This window comes from Chlorocebus sabaeus, chromosome 27 (genome assembly GCF_047675955.1).
Source record: "Chlorocebus sabaeus isolate Y175 chromosome 27, mChlSab1.0.hap1, whole genome shotgun sequence".
In the NCBI taxonomy this organism is placed as follows: domain Eukaryota; kingdom Metazoa; phylum Chordata; class Mammalia; order Primates; family Cercopithecidae; genus Chlorocebus; species Chlorocebus sabaeus.
Window position 1 is genome coordinate 14,688,917 of NC_132930.1, and position 25,155 is coordinate 14,714,071.

Sequence of the window (25,155 nt, forward strand, 5' to 3'; positions counted from 1 at the left end):
TGTGTCAGCTCTTACCTAGATTGAAGAGGATAAACCAAAGTATACATTATTTTAAACAGGAAATACAAAATGAATATGTACTTAAGGGAGGTGAAGCTGTTACAATGTTTGTTTGTCACAAATCAGGGAAGCCTCAGAGGAGTAAAGAGTAGCTCAAATAAACGTGAATTTTCTCTCCCTTCATAGTTTGCTTGCTGAAGTATGACAGGCATAACATATTGTAATGGTAGTAACTATTAGATTGTATTTTCTGTGGATTCCTCGTAACCAGGTCAACCCAGCACTGTAGATAAGGCCCATGCCCTTCAAGAAGTAGAAATATTTTCTTTTAAAATACGGTGTTGGAAATAGCAAAGACATAGAATCAACCCAAATACTCATCAGTGATAGACTGGATAAAGAAAATGTAGTACATATACACCATGGAATACTATGCAGCTATAAAAAGGAATGAGATCATGTCCTTTGCAGGGACATGGAGGGAGCTGGAAGTTGTTATCCTCAGCAAACTAACACAGAAACAGAAAACCAGACACCGCATGTTCTCACTTACAAGTGGGAGCTGAGTGATGAGAACACATGGACACATGGGGTGGGGGAACAACAAACACCGGGGCCTGTCCATGGGGAGGGTGGGGCAGCGGGAGGGAATGCATCAGGAAGAACAGCTAATGGGTGCTGAACTTAATACCTAGGGGATGGGTTGATCTGTGCAGCAAACCACCATGGCACACACTTACCTATGTAAAAAACCTGCTCATCCTGCACATGTACTCCAGAACTTAAAATAAACATTGATAAATAAAAAAGTTAAATTATGAAGCAAATATGACGTTTCATGCATTCAAGGGTGACGTGATAGATCTTGGAGTTTCATGGCATGAGTGAAAAAATATAGACTGAAGTAGTTGGAAGAACCTTCATGGATTAGTTAGGTCCAGAAGTAGGAATCAAATTTGTACAGAATCAAAGAAAACAGGATTTCTCTCAAGATCACTCAAGTGATTAACTTGAGTCATACCACAGAGAAGATGATTGGTTTTCCAAATAGTGTATTATTATCAATTGAACTTAAATATTACATTTTAGTTGAATAATTTACAGAGATGGATAGGAGTTGTCCATTTATTTCACATTTTGAAATTCAGAGGAGTGTAGACTTTTGATTTTAGGAAGGTAAGGCTTTAATCATTAGAAAAGTAGGGCTCTGGACAGGGCTTTTATAAAATGATGAAGACTGTGTTTTCATAACAAGAATCTGCAGCTGTATGTTAGAGCCATTAGAAAGGTAGGACACGGAGTTAGAGAATTCTGAAATCCAAGGATTAGAGAGAGAAGGAAGTGTGTAGGGTGATAACAATAGGAATGAAGTGGAATTGAATCCCAGAGAGAATTGCTGAAAGAATAATGGTTGATTGCTAGCTGCCTGGACATGGAAGGTAAAGGGGGAATATATGTATCTGAGAAATGCCATTCCTGAGTGTATGTTTCTCTCTCCTCTTCCCCTCAACCCCAGCCTCCTCCATCCATCAATTATTCTGTTGGGATTTCCGGCTCGTGGTTAGGAGATAACTGTTTTTGTATTTAAAAATTGAGGTTTTCAAATGGCTTAGAAAAACTTTTTTTGGAGGTGCGAACTTTTCAGTTTCATTGCCTGGTTATGTGGTGTGTCTGTTCTGCTTAAATAAATGTGGCCATTCTGCTTTGTTTCATACATGTGACTTTTAAGAGCTTTTCTAAATTGATACCAAGTTGATAGCACAATATAACTTACAATACATGTTTGTTTTCTTACCCACAGTTTTAATTCTAAAGACCTTTCAGTAAACTCCAACCTACCCTTTCTCATCCTAGCAACTACCAAGAAGAGGGGAGGGCTTTATGATTCAGTAGAGGTAACAGTATGCTGTAATTTGATTGGAATGAAAGATCAAAAGGTGGTAAAGGAAATAGTACCTATTAATATGCATCCCAGAGTTTATCTTTAAGAGAATTTAGTGCTTTGGGAAGTGCATTAAACTTTCAAACCTGTTACACTCACACAAAAACAACAGATGGTTTTCCCTAGTAGCAAGGGAGCTTTCTATCTAGCATGAGGTCCGGGGAGTAAGAAATATGAGAGAAGTACCCCAAGGTTGAGAGTCCAACCAGTACCTGAACAGTTTGGAAGAATGAATTACTGGAAGCCATTCAATTCATGACCTTGATTTTGTTACATACAGTTACACACAGTATACCCCAAAGTGTGTAGCTTCATTTTGTTATTTTGGCCTTTAATTGATGGCTTTCTACTTATTTTATTATCTTGGGAACAGACAGGAATTTGGTTGTGAGAGCTTTTAGAAAGTCTTTTAAATCATAGTATTTATCATAGAGCTTCACATTTCAAAGTATTTTTTGTTCTTCCTTCATCCTTAGCATATGTTCCTTTCAAAACTTTCATCCTGGGTCCGTTAATAGCGTACACTCAGGTTTATACTCAATATGCTCAATCACATACAATGATGGTTAAAGTAAATGTTACTATTTAAATGATATTTAAAATTTAAACAATATTTTCCCCTAAGTCTGTTTTTTTTTTTTTTTTATGACTATGAGTAGTTTATTACCAGACACAGGCTTATTTCTTATTGGTAAAAATGGAAAAGTTTATTAATTTGAACAAAAATGTAAATGAAAAGTACTGTCAGAAGATATGAATAGATTTTACTGACTTAAGTAATATAAATATCTATATTTCACAACTGGATTATAACTTGCTTTTAAAAATACCTATTTATAAACCAACAAGGTATTATAAATGCCTTTCTTGACTCTCTTGTTCTAAATCAGCTGTATGACCAAGTCCATACAATGTTTAACAAATTGCTTACTATACTTCTTGGCTATAAAAGTCCTTTACAATATTTCTCTATGGAATTGAATATTAAGGCGTACTAGAAGACAAATTTTAGCAGTATGTTTTTCAGTAATTATTTAAAAGTCACAAAGTACCCAAAAAGAACCTATTAGTATGACAGTGTGATCAACAAAGTACTGTCTGAGGTCCGTATGTGTATCATGAAAACTATCGGGTTTGTTCTGTGTGTGTATTCATGGTTAGGTTCAGTAATGTGATTAATCCTGGGCACTTTTGCTTCCAGGTGCTCATTCCATGCTCATATATTTGAGTTGTAAGGAACTATTTGTAGTTTTTACTCTTGTTTTCTCTATGCTAATTTTAAGTATGAACATTTGTGTATTATTTGCTGCATTAGTAAATGTTTTCCCCAAACAGATTAAGCAGATTAAGGGTTGTTGTGTTTAAGACTATTGTTTTCTTTTTTCTTTTTTCTTTTCTTTTCTTTTCTTTTCTTTTCTTTTCTTTTCTTTTCTTTTCTTTTCTTTTCTTTTCTTTTCTTTTCTTTTCTTTTCTTTTCTTTTCTTTTCTTTTCTTTTTTTGAGACAGAATCTCACTCTGCCACCCAGACTGGATTCAACCTCTGCCTCTCGGGTTCAAATGATTCTCTTGCCTCAGCCTCCTGAGTAGCTGGTACTACAACCTCACACCACTAGGCTTGGCTAATTTTTTTGTATTTTTAGTAGAGATGGGGTTTCACCTTGTTAGCCAGACTGGTCTCAAGCTCCTGGCCTCAGATGATCCACCTGCCCCGGCCTCCCAAAGTGCTGACATTACAGACGTGAATCACCATGCCCGGAAAGACTAAATTTTTTTTTTTCTAAAGTTTTTATTTTGTAAATTTTAGAAATGATGCATGGATATTTAAAGTTCTATCACCTTAATACCAGGAAGGTATTAAGATACCTTAACACTGATACAGTGTTCTGCCATACGTCTTGTGTGTACGTTATCCTTTGTAAGCCCCGCAACAATCCTTCAGGATAGGTGTCATTAGTATTATTTTACAGGAAAAGCAGAAGCTGACACCATAATGACCATATGATGGCTAGTTGGTTTGAGGTTTCTCTTTCTTTTTGTTGTTCTTCAGTTCTCAAGTAAGCAGTTGAATATGTATCTGGATTTCAAGGGACAGTTTTAGACCAGAGATATACTGACAAATTTATGCATGATAAAAAAACAAATACAAATTTGATGTTCTCACAAAAAAGTGTTTTTGTGTTACAAAAATTAGTTGAAATGATTTCTACCTATGGCACATTGTCAGTTTTGCACACAAAATATAATTACTGTTAAAGGATCTACCCTTTTTTTATGCATACAGAGCCTTTTATTCATAAGCTACAACAAATTACAGTACACGGGAGCACAAAGTGTATTGTGCTTTTTGGTTTTGCTTTGTATTTATTTATTTCTGCTAAACCAGACCTAGTCTTCAATCCCCTTTTCTATCACTTACTAGTTTTTTATGTCTTTGGGCAGGTCATTATAATTCTCTGAATCTTATTTTCTGGCTTGTAAAACCAGATCAAAAATTATCTAACTTGCATGTCACAGAATAGGAATCCCAGAAACACATTTAGCCTTTTAGAACATGCTAAAAATAAAGTGTAAAAATAATGAGAAAAAGATGAATCATTATAAAGATGTAGGTGGAAAGCTTAGGGCATACATTCAAACTATAGAACAACATCTATTGCTGGTGGCTCTGCCTCCTCTTCGTCCACCCTGCAAGCACTGGGCCATGGGCAGAAAATTGTGGGGCAAAGGAGGAGGGCTTTTCTGATGTAACCCAGAGTTTTCCTGGGAAGGAAAGACTATCTCAGTGTCTAATGCCCCTGTCAATACAAATTAATCCAAAAACAGATTAATCTGGCATGTCTTTATACATTACACATCACCAAAAATGGATTTTAATAACAAACATTTTGTTAGGTATTTTTGATATGTTAATACCTGTGAAAGCACCTTCCCAGTCTAGCTAGGTGGACCTGACTTTGAATTCTGATGACAGCACTCTTTAACTGTGTGCCTTGGATAAGTTTCATGATTATAGCAACCTGTTTCTACATCTGTAAAATGATATTGTGATTAATCTACCTGAAAGTGTGGTTCTGAGCCTTTAATGAGGCATTCATGGAAAGGCTAGCACAGTGTTTGCCTCATGCTCCACATACACTAGAGGTGATTATATGAGTTGTTCACTAAAGGGTGTTCAGATTATTACCATTATGTTATCACTTCATGCCTTCACATATTCTGTCTTACTGACATATCCTTTGCCTTTTCCCTGTCCGTTGTGTTCCTGGGAATTCTATAATTTTATTTGTCCGTCTATCACAGTGCCTAACACAAAGCTTGATAGTAAAAAAAAGTACATTTTTGATGGAAGAATGAATAATGAAACTACTAAACTAAAGGCAAAGAGAGTGAACAGTTTCTTAGTGGAGAAGAGTTTCCCTTAAGGCTATTCTTGTGAAGTGAGAGTCAACAAGCTTTTTTCCATAAAAGGCCAAGAGTTAATGTTTTAGGTTTTGTTATCAGTAAGGTCTCTGAAACAACTACTCAGCTCTGTCCCTGTAGCATGTTCGCAGCCATAGATAGTACATAATGTGAGGCTGTATTCCAATAAAACTTTATTTTTATAGGACTAAAATTTGAATTCCATGTAATTTTCGTGTGTCATCAAACTTTTGTGAATTTTTTTTCAACCACTTAAAAATGAAAAAATTATTCTTAGCTCATAGACCATATAAAAAGAAGTAGAGGGTTGGATTTGGCCTGCAGCCATAATTTGCCAGTCTCTGAGCTAGAAAAATAATGTATAACCCAAACTGGAGGGAATTCTGGCTTATTAGTCAATGTCCATTAGACCCATCATCATAATAGGAAAAGGATATTGTGGAAATGTGAGGGGGCCTCAAAATACAATTTTTTTAAAAAAAGTTGAGTTTTAATCTCCTTCAAGGTAGCTGTGCAGCCTTGGGAAAGCTTCTTGACCTTTCTAAGCCTTAGTATTATCATGTGCAAAATGAACATAATAATCACAATTTTTTAGTGTTGTTATTAGAGAGTATATAGGTGTCTAATAGGTAATCAATAAACTGTAGCAATTATTGCATGTTTAGATTTAGTTTTTCCAATATGTTATTTCTCAAATAGTTCTGTTTTCTCCTGCTATTTTTTTTTTTTTTTTAAATAACTTTAAAGTTCAGGGGTATATGTGCAGGTTTTTTACATAGGTAAACTTGGGTTATGGGGGTTTGTTGTGCAGATTATTTTGTCACCCAGGTATTAAGCCTAATACCTATCAGTTACTTTTCCTGATTCTCTCCTTCCTTCCACCCTCCACCCTCCAATAGGCCCCAGTGTGTGTTGTTCCCCTCTATGTGTCCACGTGTTCTCATTATTTAGCTCCCACTTGTAAGTGAGCACACATGGCACTTGGTTTTCTGTTCCTGCGTTAGTTCACTAAGGATAATGACCTCCAGCCCCATCATGTCCCTGCAAAGGACATGATCTTGTTTCTTTTTATGGCCACATAGTACTCCATGATGTAAATGTACCGTATTTTCTTTATTCAGTCTATCATTGATGAGTAAATGTTCTACCTTAGCAGTTTTGCCTTTCTTACCCTTGCCTGTTTCACATTTATAAAAATTTCTTTAATGCCTTAAAAATTTGTGAATTTGAGTCAGAATTCTTAAAGGTGTTTCCTTTTTTATCGCGTATTTGCATTGTTTATAACAGTGGGGCTCAAATATAATAAAAGCCACATATATAATTATAAATTGTCTAGTAGCTACGTTAGAAAAAAGTAAAAAGAAACAGCTAAAATTATCAATATGTTTTATTTAATATCATATATCCAATATCCAAAATACATTTAATATGTAATTAATATTTTAAAAATTGTGATATATTCTTTTTTTTTTATTTTATTTGAGATGGAGTCTCACTGTATTACCCAGGCTGGAGTGCAGTGGCATGATCTCAGCTCACTGCAACCTCTGCCTCCCGGGTTCAAGCGATTCTCCTGCCTCAGCCTCCCCAAGTAGCTGGGACTACAGGCTAGTGCCACCACACATGGCTTATTTTTGTATTTTTAGTAGAAATGGGGTTTCCCCATGTTGGCCAGGCTGGTCTTGAACTCCTGACCTCAGATACTCCTCCTGCCTTGGCCTCCTAAAGTGCTGGGATTATAGGTGTGAGCCACTGCTCCCGGCCGATATTTTGCCTTTTTTTTTTTTTTTTCCCATATAAAGTCTTTAAAATTTAGTAGATACTTTACACTTATAGCACCTCTCAACTCATACTAGTCACATTTTGTGTGATTTCTAGCCTGTAGCTACTTGAACAGTCCAGGCAGGCCCATATATGATAAATAGCAATACTTCAGACACATGATATTCCCAGAAGTTCATCTTAGACTTTAGTGGTAGTAAACAAGCTCTTATTTTACATTATTAAAACTGACAATATAGAAATGTTTTGTATTATATTTCAAATAAGTAAAAATGTACCCAACTCACAAAAGTAATGCTGTACTTTACAGACCGGAGTACATTGGGAAGCATCAAAGAAGGAATCTTGAAAATCAAAGAAGAACCATCCAAAATACTATCTGGAAATAAGTTTCAAGACCGGTATTTTGTTTTACGAGATGGGTTTCTCTTTCTTTACAAGGATGTGAAGGTATAGTATTTGAACATGCATACATTTTTATTTGTGTGGATATTAACATTCATATTTTATGCTACTCTCAGCCATCTCTCTTGGACGTCACTGCCTGTAGTATATAAAATGCATGGTAAGCTGATGATTTCCTTCAGCCTCTGGGATGAGATATTAATGCACTCAGTAACACAGTGAAGAATTTTGTAAGGCCTTTTTAGGCACCTCAGATTTTGTAGGATAGTGAATGACTTAAGCCCTGAAGAAAAGTCTAATATGTGTTATAAATCAACATCTCAGTCAATAAAATTAATAGAGAATGTGTGATAACCTAAAATAAAAGGCTTCAGATTAGCTACTGGAAATTAATAAAAGGTGCAATAAAATGACCAAACCACAAAGTTAAAATAAATGTTGTTAGTATCTTTCCTATACAGTTGAATGAATTGACTCATTTTTAATTTCATATGTATTAATTTAATCTTATTGATATATCCCCTGTAATTTAGTTCCCTAAAAGATCTTATTAAATAATTGTGGAGTGGATAAGAGAATTAGATATATAAAAGAGGGAGTAGATAAATGATGTAGCTATAAGGCCGGGCGCGGTGGCTCAAGCCTGTAATCCCAGCACTTTGGGAGGCCGAGACGGGCGGATCACGAGGTCGGGAGATCAAGACCATCCTGGCTAACATGGTGAAACCCCGTCTCTACTAAAAATACAAAAAACTAGCCGGGCGAGGTGGCGGGCGCCTGTAGTCCCAGCTACTCGGGAGGCTGAGGCAGGAGAATGGCATAAACCCAGGAGGCGGAGCTTGCAGTGAGCTGAGATCTGGCCACTGCACTCCAGCCTGGGCGACAGAGCGAGACTCCGTCTCAAAAAAAAAAAAAAAAAAAAAAAAAAAAAAAAAATGATGTAGCTATAAAAATATTGAACTTAACATCAGAAAATCTCATCTCTGTGAAGAACTGGTTACATGAATAAGTAACTTAACCTCTCAACTTCAGTATCCAAATCTGTAATTTAAGATAGTATGAGTTCTGCATGTCATGTTGTTTTAATGCTTAAAAAATATATATATTTTTTATATTCTCCAGGTGCAGGTTACACCAGTGTGTTCACTTTATTAAAATTCATTGAGCTAAATATTTATGATCTGTGTACTTTTTATATATGTATTATATATACACTGCAATTTTTAAAAAGCATTAGGATAAAAAAAGCAAAACAATTATGTGCATAGGCCCCACCTCCAGGATCTGGTTTTTATAAGACTGCGACAGGTGTTGTTAACAGCATTTTTCTTTAATTCATTGAATTTATTTTTTTTATTTATTTTTTATTTTTTGGCTTTTAAGTTCAGGAATGCAAGTGAAAATTTGTTAGATAGGTAAACTTGAGTCATGGGGATTGGTTTTACACATTATTTCATCACCTAGGTTTTAAGCCTAGTGCTTATTAGTTGTTTATTTTTCTGATCCTCTACCCTCCACCCACCAAAAGTCCCCAGTGGGTGTTGATCTCCTCTGTGTGTCCATGTGTTCTCATCATTTAGCTCCCACTTGTAAGTGAGAACATGTGTTGTTTTTCTATTCCGTGTTAGTTTACCAATGATAATGGCCTCCAGTTCTATCCATGTTCTTGCAAAGGACATGATCTCATTCTTTTTTATGGATGCATAGTATTCCATGATCATGGTGGATAAGTTTTTTGGTGTGCTGGTGAATTCCTTTTACCAGTATTTTGTTGAGGATTTTTGCATTGATGTTTCATCAAGGATATTGGTCTGAAGTTTTCTTTTTTATTGTATCTTTATCAGGTTTTGGTATCAGGATGATGCTGACTTTATAGAATGAGTTAGGAAGGAGTTCCTCCTCAATTTTTTGGAATAGTTTCAGTAGGAATGGTACCAGATCTTATTTGTACATCTGGTAGAATTCAGCTGTGAGTCTATCCGGTCCTGGGATTTTTGTGGTTGGTAGGCTTTTTATTACTGCTTCAATTTCAGAACTGGTCATTGATCTGTTCGGGGGTGCAGTTTCTTCCTGGTTTAGTGTGGGAGGCTGTATATGTCCAGGAATGTACCCATTTATTCTAGTTTTTCTAGTTTATGTGCATATAGGTATTCATAATATTCTCTGATGGTTGTTTATATTTCTCTGGGGTCAGGAGTAATATCTCCCTTGTTGTTTCTGATTGTGTTTATCAAATATTCTCTCCTTCTTCATTAGTCAGGCTAGTGGTCTAATAATATATGTGTAAATTCTTTTTATAAATATAATGTAATAATAATAGCATGCTCCTCCAAAGATACCTTAAGAATGTGAACAGGCAAGTCCCAGAGTGAGAAAATGTATTAACATGTATCAGAAAAAAGACTCATATCAGGAGTATAAAGAGCTCTTCTAAATCAACAATAAGAAAAACTGTTTAATAAAAAGTTTGGCAAGGATGGAACAGACATTACACGAAGGAAGATGTAGAAATGGCCAATAACCCATTGAACCAAAAGTGTTCAGTATCATTAGTAATCAGGAAATTAAAATTAGAACCACAAAACATTATTTTACATTCATTGGTATGACTAAAATGTTAACAGTGATAACAACCAATGTTAAAAATGATGTAGAATAATTAGAACTCCCACATAAATTGTTGGTGGAAGGGTAAAATCACACAATCACGCTGTAAAACTATTTGTCAGTTTTTAAATAAAGTTACTAACATAATCTACCCCATGATCCAGCAGCTCTACGCAAAGCATTTGTGATTCACAAATGCACTTGTACAAGAATGTTCATAAGCAGATTTATTCATAAAAGCTGCTAACTGGAAGCATTCCAAATGTCCACCAATAGGAAAATATCCTATTTGTATAATGGAATACTACTCAGCAACAAAAATGAATGTTAACACAAGTCACAACCTTGGTGAGTTTTTAAAACCTTTGAAACCAAAGAAGCTTGACACAAAATAGTATCATATAGGTCTGTTCATAAGAAGTCTAAGAACAGGCAGAACCATTCTATAGTGATAGAAGTCAGAAAGTGTTTGCTTAGGTTGGGGACAGAATTTGCTGCAGAATTGCCAAGGAAAAGGGTCAGTGGGTTACTTTCTAGATAGAAATGTTCTTTATCCTGTTTTGGATGGTGGTCACATGGGGGTATGCAGCAACAACTCTCTTTGAGATTCAAATAATACCAAGGCAATTACTTTAAACGTAGAATGGAAGTCAGCAGAACCTGGAAAATACTTTTTTAATATTGAATTATAAAATTCACTTGGGTAAACATTGCTTGCACACTTATAAGTGAATGGTGCTTCACTGTGTTCTGTTGTGGAGATGCACAAAGAAAGATCAGACTGTAACATCTGTTAATATGTTACAAAGAAAAAATTGTTAAGCAGCTTTCCAAAGCCGCGGCTGTAGTGTTCTGTGGCTTCTGTTCAGCACTTCCTATGCTTTAATTACTATCCCTGTATATTCCTCCAGGAGAGAAACCTCCATCTGAGCATGAATAAATCATAGTAGCATCCTATTCTGTGTATACATTCCGTGTTTGCTTTCCTCATGGACAATGGAATGTCCAGGCAGGAGACTAATAAAACAGCCTGAATTCTGCAGCCCTTATCACAGATTCATATTATATATTGCACTTGAACCCCACTTGATATCCGGAAGGGAGTCTGTGTGGGTATCAAGTGGTTACTATCATTTACTAACATTCTTCATTTTACCCATAAAGGAATAGTAGATTTTGTAGAATTATGGGGTTATGTGATGGAACACATCAGATTTTAAGGTTCACGAACTTTACGTTTGTGCTTGTGAAAATACAGGCTAGACTTCACAGCTTATTGTTCTAGTCAAGTAGAACTGAATCTGATAGAATTTTGTTTGGTTTTGTGCAGTGGACCACCCACCTTGATTTTCAAAAGACTGATTTCTTTAATCACAGTCCTTACATATACATAGTATGTTGGTTAAGGATCACTTTTGCAGTTGGCGTATATAGAAATCAACCTGAACTTTTTGTCCCGTCAAGAAACTGACACTTTATTGTGTAGCAACAGAAGGTTGCTAAAAACAAATATAGTAGTTTGTGGTAGCAGTAATGACAGTGCAGTAACAGTAGCAGCAACTAACATTCAAGTGGCTACTCTATGTGAAGCAGAGTTCCATACATTTTATTTGGATTATCTCATTTTATCTATACAGTTACCCCCACGAAATTGGTACTCTTATTATTCCCACTATGCAGATGAAGAAACAGACTCTCCAAGATGTTACATAACTTGTCCAAAACCACATACACAGTAAGCGACGGGGTCAGAATTCACTTCCAGGCATTGGACTCCAAAGGCTCTATGCAGAAACTTACAAAGGAAATTTAACGTTTGTATTACTTTAGTGTTTTTGCTGAAATAATTTTATGTGGAGAGAATAAGTTTATTTTTATTAAATAGCATCAAACATTTTTAAATAAGGAAATGCAAACAATTCAGTTTTTACAGCATTTTCTCTCAAGCTGATGTACACTTTAATATCTGCTACAGGGAAGCCTGTTCATGCAGTGACTTTTACAGATACATTGTTTTTGTAAGTGACATGAAGGGCCTCATATCCCTTAACAGAGTAAGTTTTGCTTTAAGAATCTGTATCTTTTTGAAAGGATCATCTTGCTGAGATTGAGCTAACTTATATAACCTGATAGGCAGTGATAGTCTCAAGAACTTGTCTGAAAACAGTGCTCTTTAAGGATACTGAACACATTTTTTAATAACAGTAACCTCGAGTTATAGAATTATTGTCTGATTATTAAGCGTTTGAAAATTATATTTGCATATCTGTCAGAATAGATTAATGCAACTGATACTTTAATTTGTACATTTTGAAAAGCAGATGAGAGATTCATGCTTTTCTTTTAAAGTCAAACTGTGGTTATTTTCAACTCATGACTTCATTTTGTTATTTTTTCATGTTACGGATCTGTCCCTATTAATATTGATGGTGAAGCCATTGGCAATGCTAACTTTTCAAGTGTTTTTATAGTAAATTATCAAAAGTAAAATCTCCCAACTTTTTTGAGTAAAGAGTTAGCATTTGTTTTAGTGGTTGCCATTAATATATGCATGCTTGTATATATTTTTTAAATGATTTAGTTAAAAGGGAGGAAAAATTACAAATTGAGAAGTGTATTTAAAGAGACTTTGTGTTAATTAGAGCTGATTTATGAATGCTCATTAAGAACAAATTGTGGTAATACACAGGGGAAGATATCTTTTGTTCTGCAACCTTTCCCTGCACAGAAAATGTTAATTGTTTTCAGACTTAATTTACATAAAAGGTGAGAGGTTTCAGAGAATATTACCATTATACTGTTAATAGTGTGAAGAAAGCAAATGGGTAAAGGGGGTCATTAAAAGTTGCTTATACTTTAATAAACAAACTCTTTTTAGGTACCAAGAATAATTTTTTAAGCATGCTCATTTAATTGCTAACTTAAAAACTTTACTTTGAAATGAAGTGACTGAAGCAACACATTTCAGACTTCATAATGGTCTAGTATATTGAACTTTTTGGAGAAATTCTCTATAAATTACACATACCAAAAGAGAAAGTTGTAATAAGCCAGCAGTAAAGCGAACTTGCCAAACGACATTTCCTTTTATAGAACTTTCCATTAAGATCTATATAGCTCCTCTTTATGAATATTCAGTTTCAAAATGGAAATGGAAAAAATGTGTTTCTACAATTGCTGAACTCCTCTCAAATTATATCATTTGTGTTTCTTTGGACAGGCTGTGGTATAAAGTAATGAGCTTGCATGCCAGGAGTGACTTGGGCAGTCAATTACCTCAGACTCTCAAACTACTTATTACCAAAAGTTTTTCAAAATGTAGGCAGTCTTGAAATCATCAATGTCCTGTGTAAATCAAGGCTGTCTGGTTCAGTCACAGTGTTTCTCATTCTCAAATATGCAAGTCCTATCTTCCCCATACTGCTAGAGTTGCAGCCAACCCTGCTGCCTCAGTCGGGACTGCTTCTGAGGGAATAGCAATCTAAATTATTAAAAGAAACACAAACCTTGGTTGTAATTTGATTTAACCTCTGACACAGGTGACTAGGAGTCACCTATACTGCATACATTCCTCATAGGTCTGTCTCCTCTCCTTGAATATATCATACTGTGGACACTTACTCCCTTACAAAGCTACCTCATACTAGACAGTTCAAATTGTTAAAATGTTCTTCCTTAAAATTCAGCAAATTTCCGGGCGTGGTGGCTCATGCCTGTAATCCCAGCACTTTGGGAGGCCGAGGCGGGTGAATCACGAGGTCAGGAGATCGAGATCATCCTAACTAACACGGTGAAACCCCATCTCTACTAAAAATACAAAAAATTAGCCAGGCGTGGTGGCAGGCACCTGTAGTCCCAGCTACTCGGGAGGCTGAGGCAGGAGAATGGCATGAACCCGGGAGGCAGAGCTTGCACTGAGTGGAGATTGCGCCACTACACTCCAGCCTGGGCAACAGAGCAAGACTCCGTCTCAAAAAAAAAAAAAAAAAAAAAAAAAAACACCAGCAAATTATCAGGCTACAGAATCAAAATCCAAAGATCCAGTTGGATTTAAAAGAGAAAAATGCATAAACTGCTTGAAAACAGCCTTAAGAAGTGGAGGCTTATGTAAAGAAAGTTATAGAACTTCTCTGATAGGAGAAAAATTGATATTAAATCTGCTAATGTTGATTTATAGGTTTAATGCAATTATTTTCGAGTTTGCAAAGGAAATTACTTTTATAACTTTTCAAAAATATTTGACAATTCACCTCAAAGGATAATTAGATAAGAATAATTTGAAGATATTTTGGGAGATAAGTAAAATGGATTTGAATTATTTTTCCATCCAACTATTAAGATATACAGTAAAACTAAGATACTTAAATATTATAATCCTTGTATAAAAGTGAACAAGGAGCAATGGTACCATCAATTCAGGTAAAAAATTATATGTTAGAATTTTAATTTTAATAAATATGCCACAAAACATTCATGTCTAAAGGGATGTTTGTTCAATAAATTGGGGGTAGAATATTGTCAACAAAAAAATTTAAGTCTAACTTATCATTTATACTGTATATAAAAAAATGTATTCCAGATTGACAAAAGATTTAAATCCTAAAAAAAGCAACCCTTAAAGCTACAAGACCATGGAATTGAATATTTATCAGCTGTATGGGAACACTTTAAACTTAAGCAAACATTAACAAAGCACCCCCCAAAAGACCATTATATTTGACTTATTAAAAATAAGGTAAACAATGAGCTAGGTTAAGGCAAAGAGAAACTTGGATAGAATATTTCATTTAAAAAGACAAATTTCGTATTAAATACATAAAGAACTAGTACAAACAAATAAGTAAAGACATCAATAAACTGTTTACCACATCAAAACTGCAAATGGCTAGCAAATATGTAAATACACACTTAACATTTGTGTTACCTTAGTGTTTTTGATAGGGTAAATAAATGTACCCTATCAGTTTAGACAAGATTTTTTTTCTGAATCATATTCTTAGCCTATGACTCAGTGGTTAAATTTCTAGAAATCTAGCCATAAGGGGAAAAATTCAAAATATGTTTTTTTAAACATATTATCTACAATGATAATAATAGTGAACTTCAACTGATAATAGTGATTAGGAATAAATTCACCATGTAAATTCCAGCTCTTTGGTCATCACAGCATTATTTCTGACCATCTTCCTGGTTACTTTTCCTCTGTATTTCTTTTATATCCTCCTAACCTATTTGCTTTATGAAACTAATTTTTAATTTTATGAGCATATTTTCCTCCTTTTTCCATTTTGACTGCTTTCTGAGTATTGAGAGGGGGTGTAAAGAAAATATAATTGCTCCAGGGCCAACTGTAAATTTTTAATAGTCTGTTTTAATTAGGATAGTTTTCATTAATTTGGATATTTGAGATACCTCAATATGTGTTCATATATATTCACGAGTCTGTTTTCCATAGTTCCGAAATCCAAAAAGTATAGAAAATCCCAACTCATTTGGTGGCAAAATCTGACCCAAAACAATACGAAGATATATATAGCCTTTATCTTGAAAATATGAGTATGTTTGAATACAGGGTACTGTCCCAGTCAACATTGGTGATGGGGAGTTACGAAACATATGGCATATGCATTGTATTATATTTTTAAAATATGAAAAATCACTTCTGATGTGATTTGGTCAGGGTCCTCTAGAGGGACAGAACTAATAGGATAGATGTATATAGGAAGGGGGGTTAAGGAGTATTGACTCCTACAATCACAAGGTGAAGTCCCACAATGGGCCATCTGCCAGCTGAGGAGCAAGGAAGCCAGTGGTGGCTCAGTCTGAGTTCCAAAACCTCAAAGTAAGGAGGCCAACAGTGCAGCCTTCAGTCTGAGACTGAAGGCCGAGAGCCCCTGCCAAACTGCTGGTGTAAGTCTAAGAGTCCAAAAGCTGAAGAACTTGGAGTCTGATGTTCAAGGGCAGGAAGCATCCAGCACAGAGAAAGATGAAGGCCGGAAGACTTAGCAAGTCTGCTCTTCCATCTTTTCCTGCCTGCTTTATTCTAGCCACATTGGCAGCTGATTAGATGGTGCCGACCCAGATTGAGGGTGGGTCTGCCTCTCCCAGTCCACTGACTCAAATGTCAGTTTCCTTTGACAACACACTCACAGACACACCCAGGAACAATACTTGGCATCCTTCAATCTAATCAAGTTTGCACTCAGTATTAACCATGACATGATGCACATCTGACCCCAAGTGTTTTTGAATCAAGAATTATAGAGCTATGTGCATGGCTCTATAATATATACAGGTGTACACATATATAACATGAATATATCCAACATTATCAATAGGTATTTGATTGTATTGTAAATCAAAAGAGTCTTCATTTACTAAACTCATGAAATGTTCGTTTTATGAAACATTCAGAAACTAAACAATTCTAAACCCAATCATTAATGCTCAAAGAAAATGTAAGGAAATGTGTAAATCCATTTAATTACAAATTATTTTGTTTTCCTTACAGAGTAGTAAACATGACAAAATGTTTTCTCTCAGTTCCGTGAAGTTTTATCGTGGAGTGAAAAAGAAAATGAAGCCTCCAACAAGGTAAAGTTTGAAAGGGAAGTGCTGAAAGGAAAAAAATTATGGGAAAACATGTCTGTTTAAGGATTTAGGGATCAGTGACATTAGTCTAACTTTTTAGTAAGTAAGTTTTAGGCAATTTTTTTTTTTAAGTTACTTCCCCTGTCACAGGGTTCTTACGGCAGATCAAGGAACTTGTATGAGTAGATAAGGAGGGATGATGTTCCCACTGAGACCGAGATCCTTGGTGATTACAGTCTCTCTATGTAAAGTAAGAAATCCCAGGAGGCCCTGTCTGTTGGGAAGTACAAGACTTCCTCTGCATCTCATTCCCTCAGCTGTCACATCACAAGCTGAGGGCAAGTCTACACACTGGAAAGCAAATGCTGCCCTCCGGCTTCCTGATGCGTGGCTTCTACAATGTTTTGATTCTGGCTCTGTAATTTTCCCTTTGTACTATACTGACTTTGGTAGTGAAAACCCATAGCATGTAAGTGGTAGAGAGGAGGTGGGCGCCTCCTACAGGTTGTGTGCCTCTTTAACACTTCATGTACCCCAGCATTTGGTCTACACCACAATTTCTTATCACAGATTACTTTGATTAGCTAATAAATGTTTGCACTAATAATTAGTATCATGAACATCATTTATGTGTGCTTGCTTCTGAGATTTTGTTGCCGAAAGTTTCTTCACTTTTTCCTTCATACTCAGTTTCTAAGCCTAGCGCATATACCTGTGTTTTAATAGGCATGTTCTTTAATTTCCCCCAGGAACAGTACGTACGTCTCTCTGTATTATCTTATTTCAGTCATTTGGCCTTATTCAGTTAAGAGTATCTTCTCAGAGACGTCTCCTCTCTGCCCCATGTCATCACAAGCCTCCTCCCCTCTATATAAATGTGTAGACAGATCCCTTAGCATTTAGCGTTCACCTCTAGCTAAGTCCAGCACATTGAATCATCACTTGTGGAAGTCTATACATTCCCACCATTAAATCTCATCTCCTTAACATTCTAATCCTGTTTTCTGCCTTGTAAAATGTATCATTTTTAATTTATGTGTGTGTGTGTTTTTTTTTCTATGTGATGCAGTTGGGGATTGACCGCATATTCTGAGAAACATCACTGGTAAGTTAACAGCTGTCAACTTTTGGACATAATATATTGGTGACAATTTCAGGAAAAGAATAATTTCAGTAATTTCAGATAGAGCTACAGACAGAAAGTGTTTTGCCTAAGCGAAACTAGGGTTATTTGTAAAGACTTTGAGCCTAGGAAGAGGAAAATAGATTTGTATCAGGGTTCAAGTTCCTGATAATTTGTCAATGCCTCTGAAGTGAAACTACATCTGATTTCTTCCATAGTTATTATGAGTGTGGAATTCAGCTTTTATGAGATAAGTAGGTGATAGTTTTAAAAAAGAATAAGAACTAGCAAAAATCAGATTTATGACAAACATATATCCTGCTTTCAACCCTGTTCTTTCTATATATGTACTTTTTGCCATCTACTGTTACCAGTATCTACCAGTATTTCTAGAGATTGTACTAGGTGTTTCCTTCTCTTCACCTCCTTGTGTCTAATCAGTCACTGAGCCGCACGAGATCTGCCTCTTCCTTGTGCCCCTCATCCACCTACACCTGTCTACCCTCAGGGCCAGGCCTTCATTGATCTGCCGGGATTATTCTAGGAGTCCTAAGTGCTCTTCAGGCCTCTGCTTTGCTTTTGTTTTGGCATACATTCTCCACCTCTCCATTGAGGAGTGTTTTCTATGCTGTACTATGTATCTCTCCTGCTTTAAAACTTCTGTGAATTCTTTCACCTGTAGGATCAAGCACACAATTGTTGTGTAGCATGCATGGCTGTATATGACTCTGCCAACTTCATCTCCCACAGCTTTTCTTTTTCACTTAATGACAAAACAAGCATCTGTCTTTATTCCCCATGCATTCCTTGCTGTTTCAGATCTGCATGTGTGATGTACATGGTCCCTCTACTGTACCTTTGTTCATACTTTTCACTTCTCCTTCCTTTCATACTTTCATTCTCCCCATGATGACCCAACCAACTCAACTGTCGCTGTTCTTTGAAATCATAACTCAAATGCCCCAAAGCCTTAACTAATAGCTCTCACCTCTGATCATTATTTATTTCTTCTTTGCACCTACAGTATTTTATAAATAAGGGTACATAATTAAAATGATTTGTGGCAGAAATGATTTTCCTGGACATGGTAATAGGGAAAGACAGTGTTTTCATGAGGTTCTAAAGAAGAAAACACACATTTTTTAGAAATTTCATTTTCAATATTTTTCAGGTAAATTATTTTGATAATACAGGAATGTAAAAAATACAATTAATTGGGCCGGGCGCGGTGGCTCATGCCTGTAATCCCAGCACTTTGGGAGGCCGAAACGGGTGGATCACGAGGTCAGGAGATCGAGACCATCCTGGCTAACACGGTGAAACCCCGTCTCTACTAAAAAAAAAAATACAAAAAACTAGCCGGGCGAGGTGGCGGGCGCCTGTAGTCCCAGCTACTCGGGAGGCTGAGGCAGGAGAACGGTGTGAACCCGGGAGGCGGAGCTTGCAGTGAGCTGAGATCCGGCCACTGCACTCCAGCCTGGGCCACAGAGCGAGACTCCGTCTCCAAAAAAAAAAAAAAAATACAATTAATTGAAATGCCCGTTAGGTCTTTCCAGTATCAATTATAAATTTTTCCTCTTATAAAAAACAACCCTCTCCTCATCCTGAAGTCTGTGGTTTCTATGCTTGCATTCAATTTTATTTTTGCTTTTTCTCACTGTGTTGTAATTTATTTGTCTGCATGCTTAAGTCCCCTAATAGACTACAGGAGCCTTCAGGACAACGTCTCTGTTTTACTGAGGCTTTCAATAAAAGGTTACTTAATCACTGTTATTGGATATGCAGTGGTTTCTCCTGTAGTTTTATTTTTTATGAATCTGTGGGTATTAGTGTTTATAATTACAATGATGGATACTATGTCTCGGCCTTTTTAAAAGAAAGATCTGCTCTTAAGAGAATGTGCACATATTTTTCTTCTCAGGCTCAGAATTTCAGTGGAAAACAGTGTTTTACCATCGTGTCCTTGAAAAGGCAAAATGAAATTGATCTTTCTGCCTTTCCAAAAAATATTGGTGATCATTTTGCATCATTTACCAAAGCCTTCAGCTGTATTTTGTTTAAAACAATATATTTACAGGATAACTTTGTAGTGTACATTTAGCAGAAGACCAAAACAGCTTGTACTGAAATGTTCCACTTTCGTGATTGCGTTATGTCATTAATCAGGAGAAACCCAAAGAGATTTTTGATCACCAAATCACCCAACAGATACACTAGAGAATAGTCAATTGTCTTTGTGAATGACATAGTTTATACACCTCGTTTTGCAGGCACCTGTGTTGTGACAGTTCACGAACTCAGACGGAGTGGATGACCAGTATCTTTATTGCCCAGGTATGAGATTTGTTTGAACTATCCAGTAGAGTATAATAACTTTGTTTACAGGAAATTTTAGTGTGATGGTGATTTTTAAAGAATTTTAATAAGCATTTTAAATGTATATACAATTGGCATAAACTTTGATTCTCCGCTTCTTAGTTTTTAAAATAGTGTATTAAAATTCAAATGTATTCATTACCTTTTGAAAGAGAGTTTATTCCATTAAAGTTTCTTTTCTGCCAGCCCCACAGCCTCCTTGGCTTAGGTGAGGTATGTTGCTTTAAAATGGTCGTGTAAGAAAGAGGGACTTTTCTAAGCTGTCATCCTACCAGAGTCCCACATAGACCTTCATTTAGAAAAGTGTTCTGTTTCCCTTCTTATTCTCCCACTCTCTCCACCCCTGCCTTTCCAGAAACAAGGACAGGAACCTACTTTTCTTTAATAACTATTGTGTGCTAGATACTTCATAAGAATAACTCATGTATTCCTTGCAGCAAACGATACAAGATGTTTTTTGGCTTTATAAAACAAAGATTTTGTTGTTTGCTCAGGACCATATATGTAATTAGTAGTTTAAACACAGGGGTGTCTGAGGCCAATACTCATACTCAGTTCTGTATTTGTTTTCCTCCCTAGAGCAGGACTTACCCTTTTGAGGAACGGTTAAATAGTCCCATTAATTGGACTGGTTTGTTTCGCAACCTTGTCTAGCTAAATTCCCAGCAATGCTTCTCCTGGAGCATTGAAATTCATTGGTAACGATTAAGTTGCCATTCTTTATTACTGAAGAGGTATTTTTCTGTTTCCCTTACAAGGAATAAGTTAGCTCGCTCCAAAATCTAGTTCGTATTTGTTCTGAAAATAGTTTGCTCTGTTCATTTAATGTATTAACCTTTCCAGTGGTTAATAAACACAGCTCTTCTCAGTCTGTCCCTCTACTATTACTACCTGGAAAAACATGTGCATAAGAGACTGGCTGCTAACTTTTTAGAGGCTTTTTTTTCCTTCTTCTCTTCCTTCTTCTCCTTCTCCTTCTTTTTTCTTCTTCTTCTTCTTTTTTTTTTTTTTTTTGGTAACTTATTAAAATTCAGATATTCAACTTTTTTTGGGGGGGAGGGGGGCTGGAACAGAATCTCGCTCTGTTGCCCAGGCTGAAGTGCAGTGGTGTGATCTCAGCCCAGTGCAATCTCTGCCTTCTGAGTTCAAGTGATGCTCCTGCCTCAGCCTCCTGAGTATCTGGGATTACAGGCGCGCACCACCATACCCAGCTAATTTTTGTATTTTTAGTAGAGATGGGGTTTCACCATGTCGGGCAGGCTGGTCTCAAACTTCTGACCTCAGGTGATCCGCCCACTTTGGCCTTCCAAAGTGCTAGGATTACAGGCATGAGCCACTGCACTAGGTCACAGATACTCAAGTTCTGCTTTAGGAAAAACAAAAAACTGGATTTGAAGTCTTTTAGTAAAGTTGGGACTATAGAGTATAAAACTGTTACAGTGTCATTTGTGGCAAAACTAAATTGATGTTTTTGTTTTTATGATTGGAGTCAGTAGACTCTGCAGTTGAAAGTTAAGGAATGAATGCAGGAAGCAAAGCCTCATCTTACTACGAGGTTATTTCTCACTGTCTCATGTTTTAATCCTAGTCCTCGTCTCAAAGATACAGCCTAATAATCTTTCCTCTGTTCTTTTTCCTTCTTGGTATTATTCAGGTCCTCCCTTAAGATAAACACAGAAGCCTTCTTGGATTTAAGGATTTATGGTTCATCTCTGTAGGGAAACAGCAAAATAGCAAATATTAATAGATATGTCAAAAGTGTAGACATACACACAAACATGTATGTGAATTAACAGTAAACAGCCCTTATAATGAACTCTTTTTGGTATTCAGAATATTTTTGTCATCTCCATCCTTTCCACACCCCTGCCTCAAAAGTCCTCTAGACTTCAGCTTAAATATCCCATTCTCAGAGAAACTTTTCCTGACCTTCAGATGAATTAGACCTTCAGACTATCACCCTTAGCATCCTGTACTTCTCCTCTGTGACACTAATTAATAAAGAAAAAAAAAAACATGTAATTAGCTATTTCATGTCTACCTCTCTTATTAAGATGTAAACTGCATGAAAAGAAGGACTCTTCATTATATTTGACTTGTATATCAAGTACATGTTCAGTTAGTATTTCTAAAATAGGAAATAGGGTAAGAAAATCAGTAATCAGATAACATTTCAAATGGATATCCCTGTGATAAGATAGGAGAATCAAGTCAGGTAAGGAGAGAGTGTGACTGACATAAGGAAGGCACTATTTGAGCAAAGTTCTCAGGGAATGTCTTTCTGAGTAGTTGACAGGTGAGCTGAGACCAGTCTGAAATGAGAGGGGAGTATGCAGGCTTCCAGGAAGGATCATTCAGGGATGGGGCCAGCAGGGTAGGTCCTGAGACGTCATCACTGCCTTGTTTTATTCTATAAACATCATGAAGGGAAGATATTAGAGATGAGGAAGGCGTGTGACAGATTATGTAGTTCCTGCTTAATAATTTGAAACAAGGGAACGATATAATCTAATTCTAAATGAAAAAAAATAATTTTGTTCACTTTGTTGAGTCTGCAGTGTAGAGGATCAAAGATGCAAGTGGGATGAACAGCTATAGGAAAGAAGATATCAGCTCTGACTAAGGTGGTAACAATGAATATGGTAAGACAAATTAAGATTCAGGAATATTTTGAAGGTAGAGTCAATAAGGCTTTTGGAATTATTGTGAAGCGACTATGTTGTCTGTGGTATACACCCTAAGGTTCCTTGTCACACGCCAGGAAAATTTAGGACACAGACACACACGAGGAGTTTAGGAGCAGGAGGTTTAATAGGTAGAAGAGAAGAGAATGAGAAACAGCTTCCTCTATACAGGAAGGGGTCCTCCAAGCAGAAAGGACTGACTGCTGCAGAATGTGCAGTTTTATACTCCAGTTTGAGGTGGTGGTGTCTGATTTACATAGAGCTCACAGATTGGTTCGATCAGATATGGCATTTACATAGGGTAAGGCTGGTCACCCCCACCCTAATCTTCTTATACAAATGGGCTTTCGGTTGATTGACACCATGTTGTGGGCTCCTTACAAAGCACTTGGCTGGCAGAGAAGGGAAGATGGAGCTGCCACCTTGAAAAATGTCTAGTCCTTAGTTCCTGCAGGCATTCACCCTTGCAAGCTCCTAGGTTGCAGGCTGCTCTTTGTTAGAAAATGGCTTGGGACTGCTTTTCATTAAAAAGAAAAGTCAGGCCGGGCGCGGTGGCTCATGCCTGTAATCCCAGCACTTTGGGAGGCCAAGGCGGGTGGATCACGAGGTCAGGAGATCGAGACCATCCTGGCTAACATGGTGAACCCCCGTCTCTACTAAAAATACAAAAAAATTAGCCGGGCGAGGTGGCAGCGCCTGTAGTCCCAGCTACTCGGGAGGCTGAGGCAGGAGAATGGTGGGAACCCGGGAGGCGGAGCTTGCAGTGAGCCAAGATCCAGCCACTGCACTCCAGCCTGGGAGACAGAGCGAGACTCCGTCTCAAAAAAAAAAAAAAAAAAAAAGCCATACCAAGGACTCCCATGCACTTGCTGTCTGCTAAGTAATTCCTTCTTAACTCCTGTGTCAATTGGCTATTGCAGTTTGAGAGGAAGAGTAGAAATCAAAAAATTCTAGTTTTTTGGCAACTGTCAGATGTAAGTGGAATCATCAGAGATATAGAAGGAAATGGTAACTTCTGTTATGGCCACATAAAATTTGAGACGCCTGTTAGATACATGATGTGTATGCTGGGCAGCAGGTTGGATGTGTGGATCAAAAACTCAGACACAGGTTTGGGGCTAAAATGTAAATTTGGGAGAAGTCAGCACTTAGATTATATTCAAAGCTATAGGATTAGATGAGATGCCTGGGGGAGAAGGTTTGAGGTGGAGAAGGAAGCATGGAGGAGGGAGGGGGAGAGGAAAAAAAACAGCAAAAGCAATGATAAGAAGTAAGAAAGGAGGAAAACCAGGTGAGGGGTACAGAAAATTTTGTCAAGTAATTTGCTTATGTAATTAAATGAGGTTGTGACTTGATAGAGGTGAAGGTAGGTTTGGGGGTTTTGATTTGTCTTTAAGGTGGGAGAGTCTGTACTTGCATACATTATGTGAAGACAATCCAATCAGGAAGAAAAAATGGATAGAAGAGGAGAGATGTTGTTAAACCAGCAGAGGCTCTGAACACTACAATGATATGATCTAGTGCACAGTTATCCATTATTAAAAATCATTGTACTGCAGAGAGTGTGGCACATTTCTTCTCAAATTACTGATCACCTCAATGTATGGCCTACTGAGCAATTATAGATATGACTGGATAAGACTTATTTGCAATGAGCAAATATTGATTGCAAGAAATAAACTCACTTATATGACTATAGATGCAAGGAGATTGGTACATTTCATGATGGGAGAAGTATTTTCTTAAGTGATCAGTAAAAATTGTTGGATTGAATCAGTGAAATCACCACATGTGATGCAGGCAGCGTTTTTGAAGTGTAAGGGCAGAGGCAAAGGAGAAAAATAGTCTTCAGAGAGTGAGGAAGCCAGTTGTCCCATGGTGGAACTTCAGGGCAGTGCTGAATGCTTTCTTAAAATTTAAGGTTAAATTTAAAGTGTGATGGATCTACAGAGTAATTTATTTTTGTCCTCCATCAACTGGCAGGCACTCATGAAATAACTTGAATTGTGTTTAATTAGGTTTGGGGCTTTGTCAGGCAAATATGATAGAAGACAAAGGAGCAAGAAAATAAATAAGTAATCAGATAAAATTTGGACTTGAAGATATTTACAAGGAAGTGAGTTTACTGACTGACTATGAAATCCAAGCCAGGCAATGAGGGAAGTGGTAAAAAATGTTGTGAGAAGAATGGTGTTGGATTAGAGGTCTCAAGGAATGAAAAGAAT

The 25,155-nt window shown here is 36.7% G+C and overlaps 1 protein-coding gene across 6 annotated transcripts in view; it reads left to right on the forward strand.

Moving 5' to 3' along the window:
• The window catches only part of ARAP2 (ArfGAP with RhoGAP domain, ankyrin repeat and PH domain 2), a 239,471-nt gene that overhangs the window by 146,833 nt on the left and 67,483 nt on the right, over window positions 1-25,155 (forward strand). For all 6 annotated transcript variants that reach the window (XR_005243943.2, XM_008017680.3, XM_008017677.3 and 3 more), the window contains 4 exons: window positions 7,455-7,594; window positions 16,668-16,750; window positions 17,817-17,852; window positions 20,141-20,204. Coding sequence is in view for 5 of the 6 variants with exons in the window: in XM_008017680.3 (XP_008015871.3) it covers window positions 7,455-7,594; window positions 16,668-16,750; window positions 17,817-17,852; window positions 20,141-20,204 (323 nt within the window). In the remaining variant the exon portion in view is untranslated. The remainder of the gene's footprint in view (window positions 1-7,454; window positions 7,595-16,667; window positions 16,751-17,816; window positions 17,853-20,140; window positions 20,205-25,155) is intronic.